General features: G+C 50.5%; 2 protein-coding genes across 3 annotated transcripts in view; both read right to left on the bottom strand.

Annotated features, from left to right (window-relative positions):
* The window catches only part of SUN1 (Sad1 and UNC84 domain containing 1), a 56938-nt gene extending 55843 nt beyond the window's left edge, over nucleotides 1–1095 (bottom strand). Inside the window, exon 1 of one of the 2 annotated variants that reach the window (XM_057749624.1) lies at nucleotides 979–1095. The gene's annotated coding sequence lies outside the window, so the exon portion shown is untranslated. The remainder of the gene's footprint in view (nucleotides 1–978) is intronic. The other variant, XM_057749632.1, reaches the window with a different exon arrangement.
* A 2772-nt stretch (nucleotides 1096–3867) lies between these two features.
* DNAAF5 (dynein axonemal assembly factor 5) overlaps nucleotides 3868–20768 on the bottom strand; it is a 45278-nt gene continuing 28377 nt past the window's right edge. Inside the window, exons 13-15 of the mRNA XM_057749633.1 lie at nucleotides 16232–18186; nucleotides 7668–9015; nucleotides 3868–5862 (exon numbers count right to left, since the gene is read on the bottom strand). Of these exons, the coding sequence (XP_057605616.1) occupies nucleotides 18050–18186 (137 nt within the window). The 3' untranslated portion in view covers nucleotides 3868–5862; nucleotides 7668–9015; nucleotides 16232–18049. The remainder of the gene's footprint in view (nucleotides 5863–7667; nucleotides 9016–16231; nucleotides 18187–20768) is intronic.

The raw sequence follows: 20768 nt of genomic DNA on the forward strand, positions 1-20768 counted from the left end.
AACGAGCCCGACCTCTGGGGAACGTCGGTGCTGCCGGCTTCCAAAGCAGAGCACCGCACGCCCCGGCCAGGGGCCCGGCACCCGAGACCCGCGGCCGAGGAGACCACGACGGGACGCGGCCGCGCACGGCGGGGACACACCCCACCGGGCCAGGACGCCCAACGCGCAGACACAGCAGCACGTCCAGCACACGCGCGCACACACACCCCACACGCGCACACACACCACACACGGACACAGACACCACACACACGCGCGCACATCACACACGGACACACACCACACGCGCACACACACACCACACACGCGCACACACACCACACGCACACACACACCACACACGGACACACACACCCCACACGGACACACACACCCCACACGCGCACACACGCACCACACGCACGCACGCACACACGGGTCAGGGAACGGGAAGGCGGCCGCAGCACGGGCGTCCACAGAACCCCCCAGCACGACCCGGCCGCCCGGCCGCCCCAGACCGAAAGCAGCTCTGAAGCGTCCGACCCGCTCCGGGCGCGCGCTGGGCGGCCGCGCGACAGGACGCGTCGGGCACGGCTGACCCGGCCCCCCGACGCAGGACCCGGCGGCGGCGGCGGCGGGCACGCGCGACCCCCGTGCGGAGCGCCGAGCCCGGGCACGCGAGCCGGGCAGCCGGCGTGGGGCGCCGCGTCCCGAGGCCGCGAGGGTCCCGGGGGGGCGGGGGGGAGCTGACGGGGCCGCGGGGCGGTGCACGGAGACGGCGGCGCTGAGGCGGGGCGCGGACCCCGGGCTGAGGAAGGGACGCGCGCGCTGCGGGGCTGAGGAGAGGCCGCGGCCGTTGGCGGCCCTAACAGGGCCCGCGGTCCGCCCCCGCCCACGCCCACGCCCGCCCTGAAGGGCGCCCGGGCCCCGGCCCCACCCCTCCCCACCCCACCCGGACCCCCGCACCGACCGCCGCCCCGACCCCCGGCCGCGGCTCACCTGCCTCGCGCCGCCGCCGCCGCCGCCGCCGCCGCCTCCGGAGGCCTCGTCTGCACCGCCCAGGCCCGGGAGACCGTGCCTCTGCCAGCCAATCGCGCGCCGCGCCTGGGACCAGCGCGGACGTCCACCAATCCAGGGCGCGCCACTGGAAGCTCCTCCGCCAATGCGGAGACGGCCTACCTAGGGGCCCAGCCAATCGGGAGCAGACGCCGCGCCGCGGGGCGGGGAAACGGGCGGGGCTCCGCGGCGGCGCGCGGCGGGGAGGGGCGGGGCGAGAGCGCTGGGCGGAGGGGCGGAGGGGCGCCCGTCCCAGGGAGGGTCCGCCTCCGGAGCAGGGCCCGGGTCGCGGGAGGACCCGCGTCGCGGCCCGCTGCAGCCAGGCCGCCCGGCGCCGTGGCCGCCCTCCCTGCGACCGCCGTCCCCGCGCCGCGTGGCTGTCCGCGGGCCCCAGTCCCCCGCACCCCGCACCTGTGCGGTCCCTGAGCTCCGCCCGCGTCCCCAGGTGTGCGCGCCGGGCCGCAGGTGCGCTCCTCCGAGGCGGGAGGTGGAGGGACTGGGCTCTCCGGCCAATGCGCTGGGCCCCCCCGGGGACACCTGCGCCTTCCTGACCCGCAGGCCTCTCCATCCACCGAGGACACAGATGGCCACCTGCCACTCTTGGGTGGCGTTTTGCGGTGGCTTAACACTGCGCTTTACCACCTCTTTGAGCTTCATAACCGACTTGCCAGGTAGACGCAGAAGCTATTATGATCCTACTCCACAGAAGAGGAAATGCGGCTCCGAAAGAGGGCGGGTGAGGGCGGGAAGAGCCCACCACGCTGCCCGCTCCGGGGAAGACTGCCAGCGCTGCAAAGGAAAAGCCGGCTGCAAAGGCCGTTTCAATGAGAACGTATTTATTACAGTAGCGGCAGTGGACTAATGCGGTGTTAGCTGGCTGTGCTCGTAGGGCTGGTTTATTAACTCACCGCACAGGGGCTGCGTCCTTAGGTGAGCTTGTAGGAGGTCTCATCCCTGCTGTAAATTTTACAGAATGCCTTTTCATAGGCAGGGTAGGTGTTCAACACAGCAGTGGCAGAGAGAGGAGAGAAGATTGTGGGTTTTGAGTGTTGCCTCACTGGAAACGAGGCTAGCTGAAACTGAGGTGAGCTGTGCGTGTATAAAACAGAATATTGAAGACTAAGTATGAAAAAGAAGGTAAAATATCTCATTAATATTTTAAAATATTGTTTATGTGTTAAGTTGTAATATTTTGGATATGTTGGTTAAGTAAAACATCATCAAATTAATTTCATCTGTTTCTGCATTTTTAATGCAGCTGCTAGAAAATATGAGATTTCATGGGTGGCACTCATGGTGTTTCTGAAACAGGAGGCAAGGGGGCAGGGCACAACCTCTGAAAGAACGGCACAGCTGGAGGACATGACATAAACTGATTAGACCCAAATGGGTCCAAGGTGGAGGACAAGTCAACTTCCAGGCACCATGACAGTTCCAAGGCGGACCAGGAGGGTCAAAAAGTGGGCGGTGGCCCAATTCCTGGAAGTCCCGCCCCTTCCTGAAATAGCTGGAATACTCCGCCCACTCATTAGCCTGTGAAATGACCCACCCTTACAGAAACTGAACCTCCACCCCCTGGCGCCTTTCTCACCTTCTGAGATGGCTGGCACTCTGTCTTCGGAGTATGTTTTTCTCTAAATTTCTAAATAAACTTATCTATCACTGTGTCTCTCACTGAATTCTTTCTGTGATGAGACATCAAGAACCTGAGCTTCGGGCTTCCTAGGTGGCGCAGTGGGTAAGAATCCGCCTGCCAATGCGGGGGACACGGGTTCAATCCCTGCCCCGGGAAGCTACCACATGTCACGGAGCAACTAAGCCCATGTGCCACAACTATTGAGCCTGCGCTCTAGAGCCCGTGAGCCACAACTATTGAGCCCATGTGCCACAACTACTGAAACCCACGCACCTGGAGCCCGTGCTAAGCAACAAGAGAGGCTACCACAACGAGAAGCCCGCACACCACAAGGAAGAGTAGCCCCCGCTTGCCACAACTAGAGAAAGCCCATGTGCAGCAACGAAAACCCAACACAGCCAATTAAATAAATAAATTTATTTTAAAAAAAGAACTTGAGCTTCATTAAGTCTTAAAACCAGGCTTGTGATCTCAGTTGGAAGATCTTGGATTTTGGCTGGGTTTGAGTCCCAACCCCGTGGGTTCAAGTCCCAGCATGTGGGTTCAAGTCCCAATCCGAGGTGCATGGTTTCATTTATAGCAGACAACGGTATAGATGTCCACGGACACTTCTGGGTAAGGATTCTGCACGGAAGGCAGATCACAGAATCAATCTTCTTCCTCCTGATAATTACAAAATGACCAAGGCCAGCTTAAAAGAAGAAAAAATGAACAGGGAAGGGTGCAAACCCACTGGCAACAACAAACAGGGAAGGGTGCAATCCCACATGCCATAAAGCCAAAGGAAGGGATGAGATCCTGGCGAGGCTCTGTGGGACCCCCAGTACATAATGAAAGGAAGTTCGAAGAATCCTGAGAGTCCTGACAAACAAGCCCCCAACCACCAGGTTTGAGAGGATCAGCAGAGGGTGAGCAGGCAGCGTCAGGAAAGGCATGAAAAAGCCTTTGAGAGTAGAAGACCCTGCTCCCCATCCTTGGCCTGTGTGGTGCTGAGGCAAGGCCAACAGCCCCACTCAATCTTGCCCCAGCTCGGAATCTGGAATCCCATGCCTCTCAGCCTCCGTGAAGGTGAGCGCCCAGGCTGTGCTCACCATTTACACCTCCAGGCCAGGAAGTGGGGAGTGGGGGGGTGGTGAAAATGTCCCTGGAAAAAACAACAGAAACAGGCCCTTAAAACACTCACCAGCAAAACCATACACTTTAAATACATGCAGTTTATTGTATGTCCATTATATCTCAAAGTTCTTAAAAAAACAAAAACAAAAGCAAAACAAGCAGGACAAGATGCCCTGAGGGAGGAAGCAGCAGCTGACAGCCCCCCACCTCCAGCACACAGTGACGGGAGGAAACCCACCACTCCCCTGGCTCCTGTCTCCTCCCCCTGGGGGGGAAAGAGGCTGGAGACAGGGACAGACCCCCTGGTGCCAACTCAGGCACCAGAGCTCTTCTCTGGAGGGACCGCTTCCACCCTGACTGCTGCCATCTAGTTTGTGCTGGCTTCAGCCACCTCCAGCTGGTTGGTACTGTTCTGTACCGGTGGGTGGGTGTGAACAAATGAGTCCACCCGGCCCTTCAGCACAGCCACAGACACCTGGAGAGCACCCAGCCCTGCTCCTCAGGAGGCCGAGGCCCAAGTGGGAAGAGACTTCTCCACGGGCACCATCAGGGGCGATGGGAAGTCCTGCCACCGCTTGCCGTGCTGGCCACAGCTCCCCCACTTCCTGCCTTCCCTCTCCCTCTTGCTGTGGGCCTCCTACTCCACTCACCTGGCCCACCTGTGCCCCTGACTTCGACCCCAGTGTGCTCAACTGGACAGCTTCTTGGGCACTTACTCTGTCTTCCTTCTTACTGGGACATTAACACGTGTTTACCGGATGCCGACTGTGTGCCCCGTACTCAGTAGGTGCTGGGATCCACCACTGAAAATCCAATTCGCTGCCCACCTGACACCTGTATTCCAGTGGGAAGAGCCTTGTGTAACAGATATGTGTGTTTGTGCGTGTGTCTTATGCTTGGAGAGTGGGAATTCACCATTCAAGAAAGCAAAATGGGGACTTCCCTAGCGGTACAGTGGTTACGAATCCATCTGGCAATGCAGGGGACACGGGTTCAAGCCCTGGTCCAGGAAGATCCCACATGCCGCGGCACAGCTGAGCCCATGCACCACAACTATTGAGTGCACGTGCTGCAACTACTGAAGCCCGTGCGCCTAGAGCCTGTGCTCTGCAACAAGAGAAGCCCGAGCACCGCAACGAAGAGTAGCCCCTGCTCACCGCAACTAGAGAAAGCCCGCGTGCAGCAATGAAGACCCAACACAGACAGTAATAAATAAATAAATTATTAATTTAAAAAAAAGAAAGAAAGCAAAATGGGTGGAAACACTGGTTTCTAGATGGAAAAAAAAAAAGAATTCTTCAGGTGACAGGTAGTGTGAGAAAATCACAGTGTGGGAAGTTGACCTGGAACCTGCTATCTTATAGTTAAATCACAGGAGAGAAGAGACAACTCCAAGGACAAAATTAGTTCTCCTTGGAAAAGAAAACAGCGCTCACAGTGTCACATATGCGCAGAGACCAGGGCATGAAATGTACTCAGGAAATGACAAGCTGTCAACTGAAAAATGCAGGTTCTATATGATTCCATGTGTGCATAGACAGAAAGACAGACAGACACACACACACACATATCAGGCACAGAAAAACGCTGCCAGTGATTCTATCCGAGCAGGGGCATCATAGATCGTTTTCCTTTTCTTATTCGACTTTACCCGTATTTTGCACAAAATACTGAGAAATTTTTAGAAATTTTAAAAGTTTAGAAATGTTAAACTATGGAAAAAGTATAGTAAGATGCACCTTGACTCCATTATCCTAAGTTAACAACTACTAATATTTTGCCACGTTTTCTCATTGAAATTTTATTTTTAAAGAAAAAATGTTTAAAGAAATAAACCTAGATTCCCGGTGAATAAAAATCTAAATGAAAAGGAACACTAGGATGTCAAAAGAAGATAATGAAGGAGGCTCTGTTTCCCAGGGGTGGGGAAGGATTTCTTAAAACAAACCTCAAAAGCACAAACCTTATGGCGAAACACTGATGGATCTGATTACATCAAAATGAAAGATGCTGCTCAGTGAACAACACCGCAAACAAGCCAGCAGACAGATGACAGGTCAGAAGGTATCTGCCGTCTTTAAAAGAGACAAGTAGTTACCATTTAGAATATACAAGAAGCTCCGGCAAATCAACAAGAAAAAGAGGAATGCGATAGGAAAATGGGCAAAGGGCAGGAGCAAGCGACCCGCAGAAAAAAGAGCCCTAAATGCACAACAAGAGTATAAAGAGTTGCTCCAGCCCATTAGCAATCAGAGAAATGCGAACTCAAGGAACTCCATACCACTCTCCCCCATCAGAGTGGCAACAGTGAGAGTGGACAACGCCAAGTGCTGGCGGGCCTGTGGAGGGCCCTCGCTCGCCCCGGGGTGGGCCCCTGGAGCAGTCAGGGTCACAGAAACAGAAAGGAGGAGGGTGGGCACCAGGGGCTGGAGGCGGGGGGCGGGGCGGAGGTTAGTGTTTAATGGGGACAGGGTCTCAGTTTGGGAAGATGAGAACGTTCTGGAGATGGACCGTGGTGATGCTTGCACAACAATGTGAATACTCTTAATACCCCTGAACTGACACTGAAAAGTGGTTAAGATGGTAACTATTCTCTGAATTTTAGTATAATTTTGTGGCATCTGGAAAGCAGCCTCCCCGAGGTACTTCCCATAGATGAAATCCTCCCACTGATTTTGAAATCCACCTGCTTGGGGGCTTCAACCTGTTCCGAGGGGAAAGAGCAGCTTGAAAATAGTGACCCAGGAGCCGGGTGGGCCAGAATGAAGGCTGCTCCCACCGTGGGGCACAGGTGTCCAGGTGTCCAGGCTCATGTAACCAGGAGTGAAGATGCTGGGCGGTTTCAGCTCCCTGGGATCTCTCCTGCGCCCTCCACAGCCCCCACCCCCCTTTCTACCCCCTGGTCCTGGCCCTGGCCCTGGCCCCTGGAAACCACTAGCCTGCCCTCTTTTCCTGAAATCTTGTCATTTCAAAAATGTTGTATAGGGACTTCCCTGGTGGCGCAGTGGTTAAGAATCCTCCTGCCAATGCAGGGGACATGGGTTCAAGCCCTGGTCCAGGAAGATCCCACATGCCACGGAGCAACTAAGCCCATGCGCCACAACTACTGAGCCTGCGTGATGCAACTACTGAAGCCTGTGTGCCTAGAGCCCGTGCTCTGCAACAAGAGAAGCCACAGCAATGAGAAGCCCACTCACTGCAACAAAGAGTAGCCCCCGCCCACCACAACTAGAGAAAGCCCACACATATCAACAAAAACCCAATGCAGCCAAAAATAAATAAATTTTTTAAAAAATGTTGTATAAATAGTATTATATGGTATGTCAACTTTTGAGGTTGTATTTTTAAACACAGTATAATTCCCTGGCGATTCACCCAAGTTTTGTTGTCGTTGTGTTTGTTTGTTTGTTTGTTTTTTTGGCTCCACCACATGCGTGTGGGATCTTAGTTCCCCGACCAGGGACTGAATCTGGGCCCTCAGCAATGAAAGCTTGGAGTCCTAACCAATGGACAGCCTGGGAATTCCATGGAACCATTTTAATGCGAGACTTTTTAAAAGAAGGCTGCAAACCCAGTAGGACTGGCCAGTCGGGCAATGACGTGCATCTTTCTGTGGTGGTGAGCAGGACGCCTTCCCTCCTCCTGCCCCTCTCTGATGACACTTCTCTGAATTCTGGGGATGCCCTACTTTCACGCAGCAGGAAACAGGGCGCAAACACACACGTTACACTGACCGGCAGCTCTGTTCTCCTGAAGCCATGACACCTGGACTCACGGTGTCACCACGTGACGGTGACATGCTGGCAGCACCAGCGTTTAGACTCAAAAAGTGGGAGTGGGAACGAGTGGGGACCTGTTCCCGTTCTCAAAAAGTGCTCACCCGCCTGGTGGCCACAGGCACGTGCTTGTGACTGGCTGTTTGTGCATCAGGTCCTTTGCATCTGTGAGTTTATCACACAGGCTCCCATGTATCAAATGTCCACTCTTAAACGCCCTGAAGCACACTGGAATTCACCATAAGGTAAACCTCTCCTTCTTGGGGATGTGGCTGTAAAGCACAGAGGTAACTGAGATTTGAAATCAAAGTGGGATTTTTTTGAGTTCTGAACCAGTTCTTTTCTTTTTTTAAAATACTCATTTACTTACTTGGCTGGTCGTAGTTGAGGCACGCAGGATCTTTAGTTGCAGCATGTAGGATCTAGTTCCCCGACCAGGGATCGAATCCAGGCTCCCTGCATCGAGAGCACGGAGTCAACCACTGGACCACCAGGGAAGTCCCTGAAGCAGTTCTATTGCCACACAGTGAGTGTCTTTTCCTGCCTGAGTCGTCACAATCTACACAGAACATTACACAACCAGGTGCAGCCAGTTCATCCACCTGTGGCCTCTTCCAAGATCCTCCAACAGGCTGGAGAAAAGCACATAAACCTCTGTCTTCCTGCAGGCCCTGTCTCTGTGCTCTTCCCTGATGTACTTCCAGACTAGAGGAGGGTGTTCCTCTCCCGCACCGTGAGACAGAAGCTTTGACAGCAGACCAGCATGTGAATATCTTTTCTCTGACTGCCAACAAGGACAGGTATCTTGTAGGAAGTATCTAAGAGGCTTCTGCTTCCATTCTATAGTCAGAAATCTCCTTGTTTCTGCACATTCAGAGGACAGTGAAAGGTGACCCAAACTTTCCTTACGAAAAGCCTAATATCGCAGGTAACAGATCCCAGCTTTATTGGCAGGGTTGTGTGCAAGAGCTGGAGGACACTTAGCAGCTAAGATCTGTTCATTTCTTTGGTAAGAAGATCACTGACCCATGGAGTTTGCCAGAATTTACCTTTGCATTGGCACCAAACATGCAGACACGTGAGCACCGTCGAGTCTGTCTGTGGACAAGACAGCAACAACCTTTGTTTCATGTATTCTGCAGTCTCATTAGCCTCTTCACAGATATCAAGAAGACGATTTGAAACTCCTTTCTTCCAATCAAAGCAGCTAAGAGCTGGAAGAACAGTGTTTTGTTGCTGGGATCGCGTGGGTCTGTGGGAGCCCATGGTAAGTCTCACCAGGGTGAGATCTGAAGGGTCAGCCCTACTCTGTCAGGGCAGCAGGCACACATCTCTTAGCAAAATCTTAGTTCCGGTCTCAGAATGTGGAAATGTCACTTCACTCAGCTCCATAGGGCACGAAGGGACAACGCGTCCCCGAGCTGCTGCAGCGGCCACTGACCATCTGTGGCTCTGGGGAGACAAAAAGTTGTGGCTGGTTTACAAGAACTTTCCTGTCACATCAAGGATTTGTGGTCAGTCCCTACATGTGCATTCACCCCCCCCCCCCATTTGAAAATCCACATCCAGATCTGTGTGACCCCACAGCCTGAGGCTTTATGCAAACTGCCACCCTTATAACCACAGTTTAGAAAACGTAAGAAAGTCTTTAAAAAACATTTAAAAACCCATAGATCACTTTAATCCCATCACCCAGAGGTACCTTTTGTAAACATTTTTATGTCTATTCTGTCGCTTTCTGTGTACATATGAGTACATTTTTATACAAGTGCACCCTGTATGTGCCACTTTGCAATCTGCTTCTCCACCTCAGGATGCCCGTGACATTCTTCTCTGCCCACAGACAGAAATCCAGAGGTCAAGGTCTCAGTGCAGAGAACTGAGCACAGGCAGTTTTTCCTCTCCCCACCTAAGGCTTCATTGAAAGGATTAGTGGAGAAGCAGAAAAAGGAGGTGGGTGGCGATAGGAAACATCCCTAAGCGAGAGCATTCAACACATTTTGGGAAGGAGGAAAGCAGAAGTGGGGGCGAGGGAGCCGCATCCCAGAATAGGTGGGGGGGAGGGGCTGGGTGGAGGCAGGGGCTTATCTGCCCTGGTCTCAGAGGCTCAGGCTGGGGGTGGGGCTGGCATGGGGATTAACCAGAGCTCTGGGTTGAACAACTGTTCCCTCCCAAACCCAGGCCACAGAGCAACTGGCAGCTGGCCTGGCTCCCTGGTCCAAAAGCCAAATTTCTCTTCTCCAAACAAATCAAGCAAACTGCTTGGGGGCAAATTTAGAGTGGGGTGGGGCTCTCCAAGGAATTCCTCCCTCACCTGGCACCCACCGGCAACGGCACCTGGTAACCCTGATCCTTGAAAAAGATACCTCCGTCAACCTTTCCATTTAGGAGGGAGGCCTGTCAAGGAAACTGAGTTACCTGGAGTACCAAGTAAGTTCTGACCACATGGAGCAATGGAAAAGATTTAGAACGAATGGAACTCTCACACGTTTCTGGTGGGCCAGTCAAATGGTACAACTGCTTTGGAAAACAAATCAGCAGTTTATTACATAGTTAAATCTACGCTATCATGCCATCCAGCAATTCTACCCTTCGCATTTGTCCAGGCAAAATGAAGGCGTACGCCCACACAGAGACTTGCATATGAACTTCTCTAGCAGCATTATTCAAAACTGAACTGTAAAAACCCAAACGTCCCTCATCTGACGCACAGATAAAAAATTGTGATACAATGGAATACAACTCAGCAATAAAAATGGAATGAATAACTGATGTGGGCGAAAATGCGGATGTCTCAAAAACACTGCTGACAGTGACAATATAGAAATGATATTGTAATCTGTAATGACAGAGAGCAGATCAGTGGCTGCCCAGGGCCTGGGTGTAGAGTGGGGTCTGACTTGGAAGGGAACCAAGAAATTTTTGGGGGGTAATGGAAATGTTCTATATCTTGATGGTGATGGTAATTACACAACTGTATATATTTGTCAAAACTCATCAAAATATACATTTAGAATGGGACCATTTCATTCTATGTACATGAAACCTCCATAAAGTTCATTTAAAGAAAAAGAGACAAAGTAAATGGTGAAAATAAAAAGGTCAACAGAATACTTAGAAAATAAAGTCAAATAATTATCTCAGGACATAGAAGAAATGACCCAAGTAAGAAAAAGAGGAGGAAGAGAAGAAAATAGGTGAGAAAAGATGGAGCTGCGGAGGATGGGTCCAGGATAGTCAACGTCACGTACAGAGAAGCTCCACAATTAGAGAACAGAGAAAACAGAGAGAAACTTCTTAAAAACAAGCAAACAACATTTTAGAAAATGAAAGGGCCCCTCAGGCACAGAGCAGGGTGAATGAAAATTAAAAAGATCCCCATCTAGACTCGCGCTGGTGAAATTTCAGCGGATTAGGAATAAAGGGAGATCGTAACAGCATCTGGAGGTAAAACTCGTGGCTCCTCCAAAGGAAGGGCTGTCAACTGCAAGACGACAGAGCTGTGCCTTCAGAATTCTGAGGAGAATCCATTTACTGACTTCCTCTCGGGCCGCACCACGCGCCTCGCGGGGCCTGAGCTCCCGGAGCAGGGCCCGAGCCAGGCGCCCGGCAGCGGCGGCGTGGAGGCCTGCGCCGCGGACCGCCGAGGAGCAACCCGCGTGTTCTCGCCTCTCGCCGCGGCGGACTCGCGGACGCGTACACGGGCCTGTGACGCACGGCCCGGGAGAGGCGGCGTGAATATCACCAACTGCGCCGCTCTGGCCCCGAGCCCCGCGCGGCCTGGGGCTCGCCCCCGCTCTCTGGCCCCCGGGCTTCCCTCAGGCAGCGCGCGTGGCGGCGGCCCTGCGCGCTCGGCTCCTCAGGCACCGAGGCTGCGGCGGGGAGGCTGCGGGGGGCGGGGAGGCTGCGGGGGGCGGGCACCCCGGCTCGGTCCGGCCCGCCCCGGCCCCGCCTCCGGCCGCCGCCCCGCCCCTCCAGGCGGCAGGCAGGCGGGGCCCCCGCCAGGGCTCCCGGTGGTGCCCGCCCCCGCCCCTCTGGGCGCAGGAGGACGCCGCCGCGCGCCGCCGCCGCTCTGCCGGGCCGCCGCGCTCCTGCGCAGTCCTCCCGCGCCGGTCCGCTTGCCGTGGCCGCGCCCTCGCCGCAAGGGCGGCCGGGAGGGCGGCCGCGGGGCCCCGGGGAGGGCTCGGGGCGGCCGGGCCCGGCGGGGACGCGCGATGCCTGCCGGGCGCGCGCGGGGCGGCGGGACGGCGGCGGGAGGGTCCCGCCGCCGCGCGGCGAGGAGAGGCGGCTTCAGCCCGCGAGGCTCCGCGCGCCGGGCCGGGCCGTCGGCGAGCAGCGCGGCGGCCCCTGGAGCGCGGTTTCCCGTGTGGGCGCGCGGGGCCCCCGGGGGACGGCCCCGGGGATGAAGAGGCCACTCGGGTGCCCGTCGCGGGGAGGCCAGCACGGCCCCCCGTCGTTAGTGGACGAGGCCACTGCTGCCCCCACCCGCACAGGTGCCTTTGTCACCACTTCCCTCTCGAGGTCAGAGGACAGAGGCGGAGGCAGTCGTGCTTGAGTGGAGGCTACAGCCTCTCTGCTGAGGTACCCGCTGTCCTCTGCTACGGCACTGCCGTTAAAACCGTAAGTGACTCAAGTCTGGAAAAACACGGAAAAGAACAAAGAAGAAACTGTATCCATAGCCCACCACCCTAAAGTACCATTCGGTAATCGCTCCTCTCGTCTGACCACGCAGGCAATGCCTGGGTGCCTGGACATAGCCGGCTGTTTAGGGAGTCCTGGAAAAGGGAAAAAAGTCAGGAAGAAAGATTCATCTTCAGAGAGAATTTAATTTTCCAGGCTGGTGGACTGGTTGTGGAGAGGCAAGCTTTGTGTGAGGCCACACCACACTTCCTGCTCTTGCCTGGAGGAGGCAGCCTCTGACATCACTTAGTCTTAGCTTTTGCCTTCCAAACTCAGCCAACGATTGTTTTTAAAGTCTTGATACTTTCAATTATGAAAAAGTTCATACAAGATACACACATACACAAGTAGAGAAAAAAAAGTGTAACAGGTCCCTAAACATCCGTCACTGATTCAGTGGTTAAAAAAGAACCATGGAATAGCTTTGCCTGTTCTAGAAGTCCAGGAAAAGATGCACTCCTTCACACCTAGCTTACTTCAGCCTAATGTCTGTAGAACCACCCATGTTGCAGTGTTTAGTTTCTTTTGATTGCGGTATAGTGTTCTGTTGTATGGCTATACTACAGTTTATCCATTCATGGACATTTGGGTGATTTCCAGTTTGGGGCTGGAATAAAGCAGCTATGAACACTTAGATACAAGTCTTTGCATATTCATTTCTCAACAAGACTTTTTTTTTTTAATCAATACCCTGCTTTCTTTTATTTATTTATTTATGGCTGCGTTGGGTCTTTGTTGCTGTGCGGGCGGGCTTTCTCTAGTTGTGAACAGTGGGGGCTGCTCTTTGTTTCTGTGCGCGGGCTTCTCATTGTGGTGGCTTCTCTTGCTGCGGAGCCCGGGCTCTAGGTGAGCGAGCTTCTGTAGTTGTGGCACGTGGGCTGTAGAGCGCAGGCTCAGTAGTTGTGGTGCACGAGCTTAGCTGCTCTGCAGCATGTGCGATCTTCCCAGGGCAGGATCGAACCTGTGTCCCCTGCATTGGCAGGCAGATTCTTAACCACTGCGCCACCAGGGAAGTCCAAAAAGACAACTTTTTGGTAAACCTTTTGCTTCATCCCGAACATCCTTCCCTGCAATAGGGCTCTGGTTACACAGAAGAAACAGGTGTGCTGACTTAGGAACCAAGACTATCACCCACAGTCAACTGGGTTTCTGAATTGCGAGTTAGTCTCAGCTGAGGTGTATTTTTGGACTTCGGAACACATGCACAAGAAAGAAAATTCAAAGGTACCAAAAGGCATAGAACCAATTTCCACTCCAGTCCCTTAGCTCTATAAGTCCCCTCCCCAGAGGCCACCACTCTTACCAGCTTCCTTTGTAACCTTCTAGAAATGTCTTATGCACATAAAAGCAAATAAGCAGCTCCCTCTCTCTTCCTTTTACATATGATGAATTCAATACACTGTGTAGTGTTCCTTGTTTTTTACAACTTATTTTAGAGGTCATTCCATACTGGCACATATAGGGCTGTCTTTGGCTACTAAAAAGTAGGTGTTTCATCTTCAACCAACCAACTCACCCTAGAAGGATGTCGTGTTTTCATTTAGGTCATGGAAATGAGATTTTAAAAGGAAGTAAAACTTGTTTTTGAACCACAGCATAGGTAGAGGCAAATAGATAAATTATCTGTACGAAAATGACTTTCTGAGCTTCTTAAATTCAGGAAATGAAAGCTTGGGTTAGGCAAAAATTTCCTAGATACAGCACCAAGAGCACAATTCATAGAACAAATTGATAAATCAGACTTCTTTCAAAACTAAAAAACCTCTGTGCCTCAAAAGACATTGTTGGGACTTCCCTGATGGCACAGTGGTTAAGAATCCGCCTGCTAATGCAGGGTACATGGGCTCAATCCCTGGTCCGGGAAGATCCCACATGCCGCGTAGCAACTAAGCCTGTGCGCCACAACTACTGAGCCTGCGCTCTAGAGCCCACGAGCCGCAACTACAGAAGCCCACTCACCTACAGCCCGTGCTCCGCAACAAGAGAAGCCACCACAATGAGAAGCCCGCAGCGAAGAGCAGCTCCTGCTCTCTGCAACTAGAGAAAGCCCGAGAGCACAGCAACAAAGACCCAACGCAGCCAAAAATAAATCAAATAAATATACATATATTAAAAAAGACACTGTTAAAAGAATGAAGACAAGCTCCTTGAGAAAAGATGTGCAAATTATATACATGATAAAAGACTTGTATCCAGAATATATGAAGATTCTCAATATTCAGTAAGAAAATAGCTCAATTAAAAAAAATGGTCAAGAGATTTTAAGATATTTCACCACATGAAGATATACAGATGGCAAATAAGCACATGAATAGATGGTCAACATCACTAGACATTAGGAAAACACACATTAAAACCACACTTAGATACCACCACATGCTTAGAATGGCTAAAATTAAAGACTGGTGTATCAAATGTTGGCAAAAATGGGAGGAACTGAAATATAAAATAGTACCACCATTTTGGAAAATAGTTTGGCAGTTTCTTAAAATCTTAAATATGCATTTACCATAATTGCCATTCCACTCCTAGATGTTTGCCCAAGAAAAACGAAAGAATATATATCCACACAAAGACTTGTGCAGGAATGTTCTAAGCAGCTTTATTTGTAACAGCCCCAACCAGAAACAAATATGTATCAAAATTGTGGTACATCCACACAAGAGACTACTACCCAGCAGCACAAAGGAATGAACTACTGACTTGGACACTGCAGCACGGATGAATCTCAGAATAATTATGCTGAGTGAAAGGAGAGAGAAGAAAAAGGGTATATATCGTATACATCTGTATATATAACTCAGAAACACAAACTACTATGGAGTGCCTCAAAGCAGATCAGTGTGGCCCAAGCACATGGTGGGAGGGGTGAGGCTGAGGAAGGGAGCGGAGGCTGGAACTTGCAAAGGTGCAGAAGGGAGCTTCAGGGAGTGATGGAGAGGTTCACTAACTTGATCGTGGTGGTGGTTTCACAGATGTATACGTACGTCAAAACTTACCAAACTGCCCACTTTGGAATATCTGCAGTTAACTGTAGGTCAAGTATATCTCAACAATGCTGTTAAAAATAACAGTGAAGAAATGAACCAGGGACTACAAACAAACACGTATCAAATAGGACCTAGGAATGTTACTCCACCTGAGAGCACTGTCAGCGTGACCACGCAGCTCACAAAGCTCAGGGCAGGTTTATCCGTAACAGCCTCAAACCGCACGACCCAAACGTCCAGCACCAGGTAAAGGGTAACAGCAGGGCTGCTAGAGGCGAGTATTTGTGGCGGAGACCGCATGGTTCCTACAACCTGAAACATTTACTATCTGGCCCTTTATGGAGAGAGTGAGCTGACCCCTGAACTAATGAATAGAAAACAGCCTCAAAAACTTCATGCTGAATGAAAAAATCCAGACATGTAAGACTACCCATCATGTGAAACGTGCAGGACAGAAAAAATGGCACAGGCAGAAGCAGGCCGGCGGTTGCCCGGGGCAGGGGTGCCGTGGGGACTGACGGCACATGGGCTTGGGGGACTTTCCGGTGACGGAAATGGTCTAAAACTGGGTGGTGGTGATGGGCACACAGCTCCACAAATCTGCCCACGCTCATCCCACTGTACACTCAGCATGGGTGAGTTCCGCAGTAAGTTGTACCTCAGGAATGCTGTAAACGGCAGGGACTGCATTGACAAGTCCCACTTCTCTGCCACCAGGCCCATGGTGGTTAGGGCTCTGTAAATATCTGCTGATTGGATTGAGTGAAGACCTTACAAGAATTTCAAAAAATTTAGAGGAGAGGGACATACTGCTGCTCAGGTGTGAAGGTTACTAACCCTGGGAGTTCTCTGCTGGTCAACTGGTTAGAACTCGGTGCTTTCACTGCCCAGGCCCAGAGCCCAGGTTTGATCCCTGGTCAGGGAACTAAGATCCTGCAAGCCACGCAGCTTGGCACAAAAGAAAAAAATAATAATAATAAAAAATAAAGTTAACTAACCTTTCATAGTCTGTCAAGGTTGTGTCAGGTGTCCTGACTCATTGCAATGCTGCCTCTGAATAGTTCCCCATACGGTGCACGAAACAAAGGCGCACCACGAGTGCTTCTACGGCAGCCGCGTGGCAGCTGGGCTGGACCGCAGCTTGGGGGGCGCCCAACCTGACGGCCTCGCAGGAGGTGAGGGGTTGAGCACGAGGTGTCCTCTCAGCCAAGCTCTTTGTCATTTGCTTTTGGTTCCTGTGACACTGAATGTCTGACCAAAGCTAGAAGGTGGGGCTTCTTGCTGGATGTGAAAATGCGTGGTTCTCAGGGCAGGGGTCCCCTCACTTTAGGGGCCTCAGAATCCCCTGGAGGGTGGCTGCTGGGCCCCACCCCACTGTCTCTGATTCAATAGGTCTGGGCCGAGGCCTGATATCATTTCTAACAGGTGCCAGGTGGTGCTGAGGAAGGGCGCGCAGAGGAACCAGGGGGCGACCAGGGAGCTGGGGGGAAGACCATACCCGAGGGCATCCTCCATCCCGTGGCTCTCAACTACAGAACCGGGGTCTGGAGAGAAATTGTGTGGCTTCAGAGACTTGGAAGGGACGGAAAGGGGATGTCACTGTGGTCAGGAGTAGCGTCACATGGAGCCTGGGCTGGAGTGACCCAAGTTCTGTTCTCTGCCCTTCTCCAGGCCCGACCCCCACCCCGAGGGTGAGCCCTTGGAAGCCTTGCTGACACCGCTGTCATAAGTGTTTGGCGCTCCTGCCACCTGGTGTCCAGAGAGGGCACTACAACGAGGAGTGGGGACCCCTCAGTCCAAAGGCCCAGGATTCTCCAGGCTGGGATCACTGTGAGTTTAAGGAAAAAATGAGTCTCAGTTTCAGTTACCAAAACACACAAGGACAGGCATACAGAATAGTTATAATAAATATTTTAAGTTATATTTTCAAATACCAAAGTATAAATGTTAATATTTGATTTTTAGAAAAAACAGCATTTTTTCCCTTGTATTAACATAAATATTTGGCTTATGGAAATAAAACTCACTTAAAATGAAATCTTTTAGGCACTTGGGGATAGAAAGTGCAGGAAAATATATTACAATTTTACGGTACTGCTACTTACGAGAGAGCAACCAAAATTACATCTGATTAAATATCCTACTTCCAACACTGTTAGCATTACTGACCTAAGAAAAATACTGTGACCAAATATATCCACATAACATTTTAAATTCCAGTGTATTTAAAACGGGAAAGATTTTGTTGATAATAGTTCTTAAGATTTCAAATTCTTTTCAGTCTGTTCACTGAGATATTAAATTCTGGTAGACAAAACCCAAAGAAAGAGCAACATTTCTCTTTAATCACTTTGGCTTGTATCTTTTTAAAAACTCAAGAACTTTCTTGGTGGGCATTTAAGCGCGAAAGAAACAATAACCCATGAGCCTAGCAGTGTGCGGAGCCTGAAAAAAGGGTGCGCTGATCTGGCTGCCCGCATGAGGAGCTGACATTTCATGTGAGGTCAGCTGTCGATTTCTGGCAGGCCTGTCAATGAACTGTATGAGTAAGCCACACAAACACAGAAGCCACTCCGTGACGGTTACGTCAAAAACTGCTGGGTGTGAAAAGCTGTCCCAGGAGAGCACCGGGCATGGTGCTCGGGGAATACATTCTTCTCGCTGTCAGAGGCTTCTTGTGAGGGTCCTCGGCTGTTGACCGCAAGGTGCCCTGTGACGAGATGTAAAGGCCACGCGTCCCAGCCCGGGTGAGGACGCGGGTGGAGTGTTCACCCGCCTCCAGCTGTCGTGCCGAGGCTCCGCTCCCAGGATGCCGGTCACGGGGCGGGTGGCAGGGCCTGCAGGTGCTTCAGCAGCTGCTCGCAGTAGGCAGGCGAGCGATGCTTGTGGAGTACGGCCTCTGTCTCTCTCGCCAGGAGGTCGGGGAAGAGGACACTGCCCGCTTTGAGGGCCTCTGCAAAACAGGAAAACACCTTTATGATGCCAGAAATAAATATTAAGCCAACTTTAGCTTCATATTAAAGTTACAACAGCCATAAACAGAGCAGACGGCAGAGCCAGGGAAGGGACTGGGGTTAGGAGGACGTGCGCACTGATGAAGGGGTCAGTTCTCAGAGGACATAACGACCCTGGTCACGCATGAGCCCAGTAACAGAGCATCAACCTGCGCGAGGCAGAACGGATAGCCGCGAGGAGAAACACGCGAGTCCACCACTGCGGCTGGAGACCCCCACAGCCCTCTCTCAGAAGCAGGCAGACCCAGCAGCAGGAAATCAGCAAGGACACGGAGGAGCCCAAGAGCACCGTCCGTCAATCAAATACCTAGAGACCATCTCATCCAACAACAGCAGGACACACATTCCTCTCACGCTCCCGTGGAGCAGTCACTAAAATAAGACCACGTTCAGGGCCATAACACACACCTTCACACATTTAAAAGGACAGAAATCATACAATCTCTGCTCTCAGACCACAACGGAATTAAAGTGGAAATCAGTAACAAAGAGATAACTGGAAAATCCTCAGATATCTGGAGATTAAATAACACATTTCTAAATACCACAATGGTCAAAGAAAAAATCTCAAGAGAAATTTAAAAAATATTTTGAACTAAATGAAAATACAATTTACAAAATTTGTGGGATGCAGTGAAAAGCAGTGTTTACAGGGAAATTTATACCACTGAATGCACACATTAAAAAAAAAAGAAAGATCTAAAATCAATAATCTAAATCACCACTTTAGGAAACTAGAAAAAGAAGAGCAAATTAAGTCCAAAGTCAGCAGAAGAAGCAGGAATTAGAGCATAAACCCATGAAATTTGAAACAAAAGTCAATAGGGGTCAACCACAAAACCAGAGCCTGGGTCTGCGAACAACTCTTTGCCCACATGTTTGACAGCCCAGATGAAATGGACTGATTCTTTGAAAGACAATCTGCCAAAACTCATGAGAATAGACACTCTCAATAGATCTGTTTCTGTTAAGGAAATAGAATCAATAACTAATAATCTTCCAAAACAGAAAGCACCAGCCCCAGTGGGTGAACCAGATGAGTTCACTGGTGAATTCTACCAAGCTCTAAGGAAGAAATGATACCCATTCTCTATAATCTCTTCCAGAAGACAGAAGCACAGGGAACACTTCCTAACTCATCCTATGAGACCAGCATTAACCTGATACAAACTCAGAAAAAAAAACTACAAGAAAACTACAGACCAATCGCTCTCATATTTCACGTTCACGGGAAGGAGGACTCAGTACTATCAAGATGTCAGGTCTCCCCAACTTGATCGAGATGCAGATGCCGCGCGATCCCAAATGAAACCCCAGCAAATTATTTTGTGGATATTGATAAACCGATACAATACTGAAGGAGAAGAACAAAGTTGGTGTCTGACACGACCCAACTTCAAGACTTTCTATAAAGCCACAGTAATCGACAGTGTGGTGCTGGCAAATAGATCAACAGAAGAGAAGAGAGCCCAGAAACAGGCCCACATAAATACCGCCAACTGATCTTTGACAAAGGAATAAGGGGATACAGTGCAGCAGAGGCAGTCTTTTTCACTAATGGTGCTGGAACAAATGGACATCCACAACCAAAAAAAAAAAAAAAAAGCAAACAAAACACAAAAAAAACCTAGACACAGATCTTACCTCTTTCACAAAAATTAACTCAAAATTGATGATAGACATCAACATAAAACTCGTAGAATATAACACAGAAGAAAACCTAGGTGACCTCTGGGTATGGCAATAATTTTTTTAGATAAATACCAGAAGTATAATCTCTGAAAGAGTAATTGATAAGGCAAACTTCATTACAATTAAAAACTTATGCCACAAATTGAGAAAAAATATTTGCAAAAGACACATCTGATATATATGGAAACACAAAAGACCCCAAATAGCCAAAGCAATCCTGAGAAAGAAAAACAGAGCTGGAAGAATCAGATACCCTGACCTCAGACTATACTACAAGGCTACAGTAATCAAAACAGTATGGTACTGGCACAAAAACAGAAATATAGATCAATGAAACAGGATAGAAAGCCCAGAAATAAACTCATGAACCTATGGTCAACTAATCTACGACAAAAGAGGCAAGAACATACAATGGAGAAAAGAAAGTCGCTTCAATAAGCGGTGCTGGGAAAACTAGACAGCTACATGAAAAAAAAAATGAAATTAGAACACTCTCTAACACCAACCACAGAAATAAACTCAAAATGGATCAAAGACCTAAATGTAAGGCTGGACACTATAAAACTCTTAAAGAGAACATAGGCAAAACACTCTTTGACATAAATCACAGTAGTATCTTTTTTCATCCACCTCCTAGAGTAATGAAAATAAAAACAAAAATAAACAAATGGGACCTAATTAAACTTAAAAGCTTCTGCACAGCAAAGGAAACCATAAACAAAACCTACAGAATGGGAAAAAATATTTGCAAACAAAGTGACTGACAAGGGACTAATCTCCAAAATATACAAACAGCTCATGAAGCTTTATGTAAAAAAACAGACAACCC

The sequence above is a fragment of the Hippopotamus amphibius genome, chromosome 9, assembly GCF_030028045.1.
Source record: "Hippopotamus amphibius kiboko isolate mHipAmp2 chromosome 9, mHipAmp2.hap2, whole genome shotgun sequence".
NCBI classification, from domain to species: Eukaryota; Metazoa; Chordata; class Mammalia; order Artiodactyla; family Hippopotamidae; genus Hippopotamus; species Hippopotamus amphibius.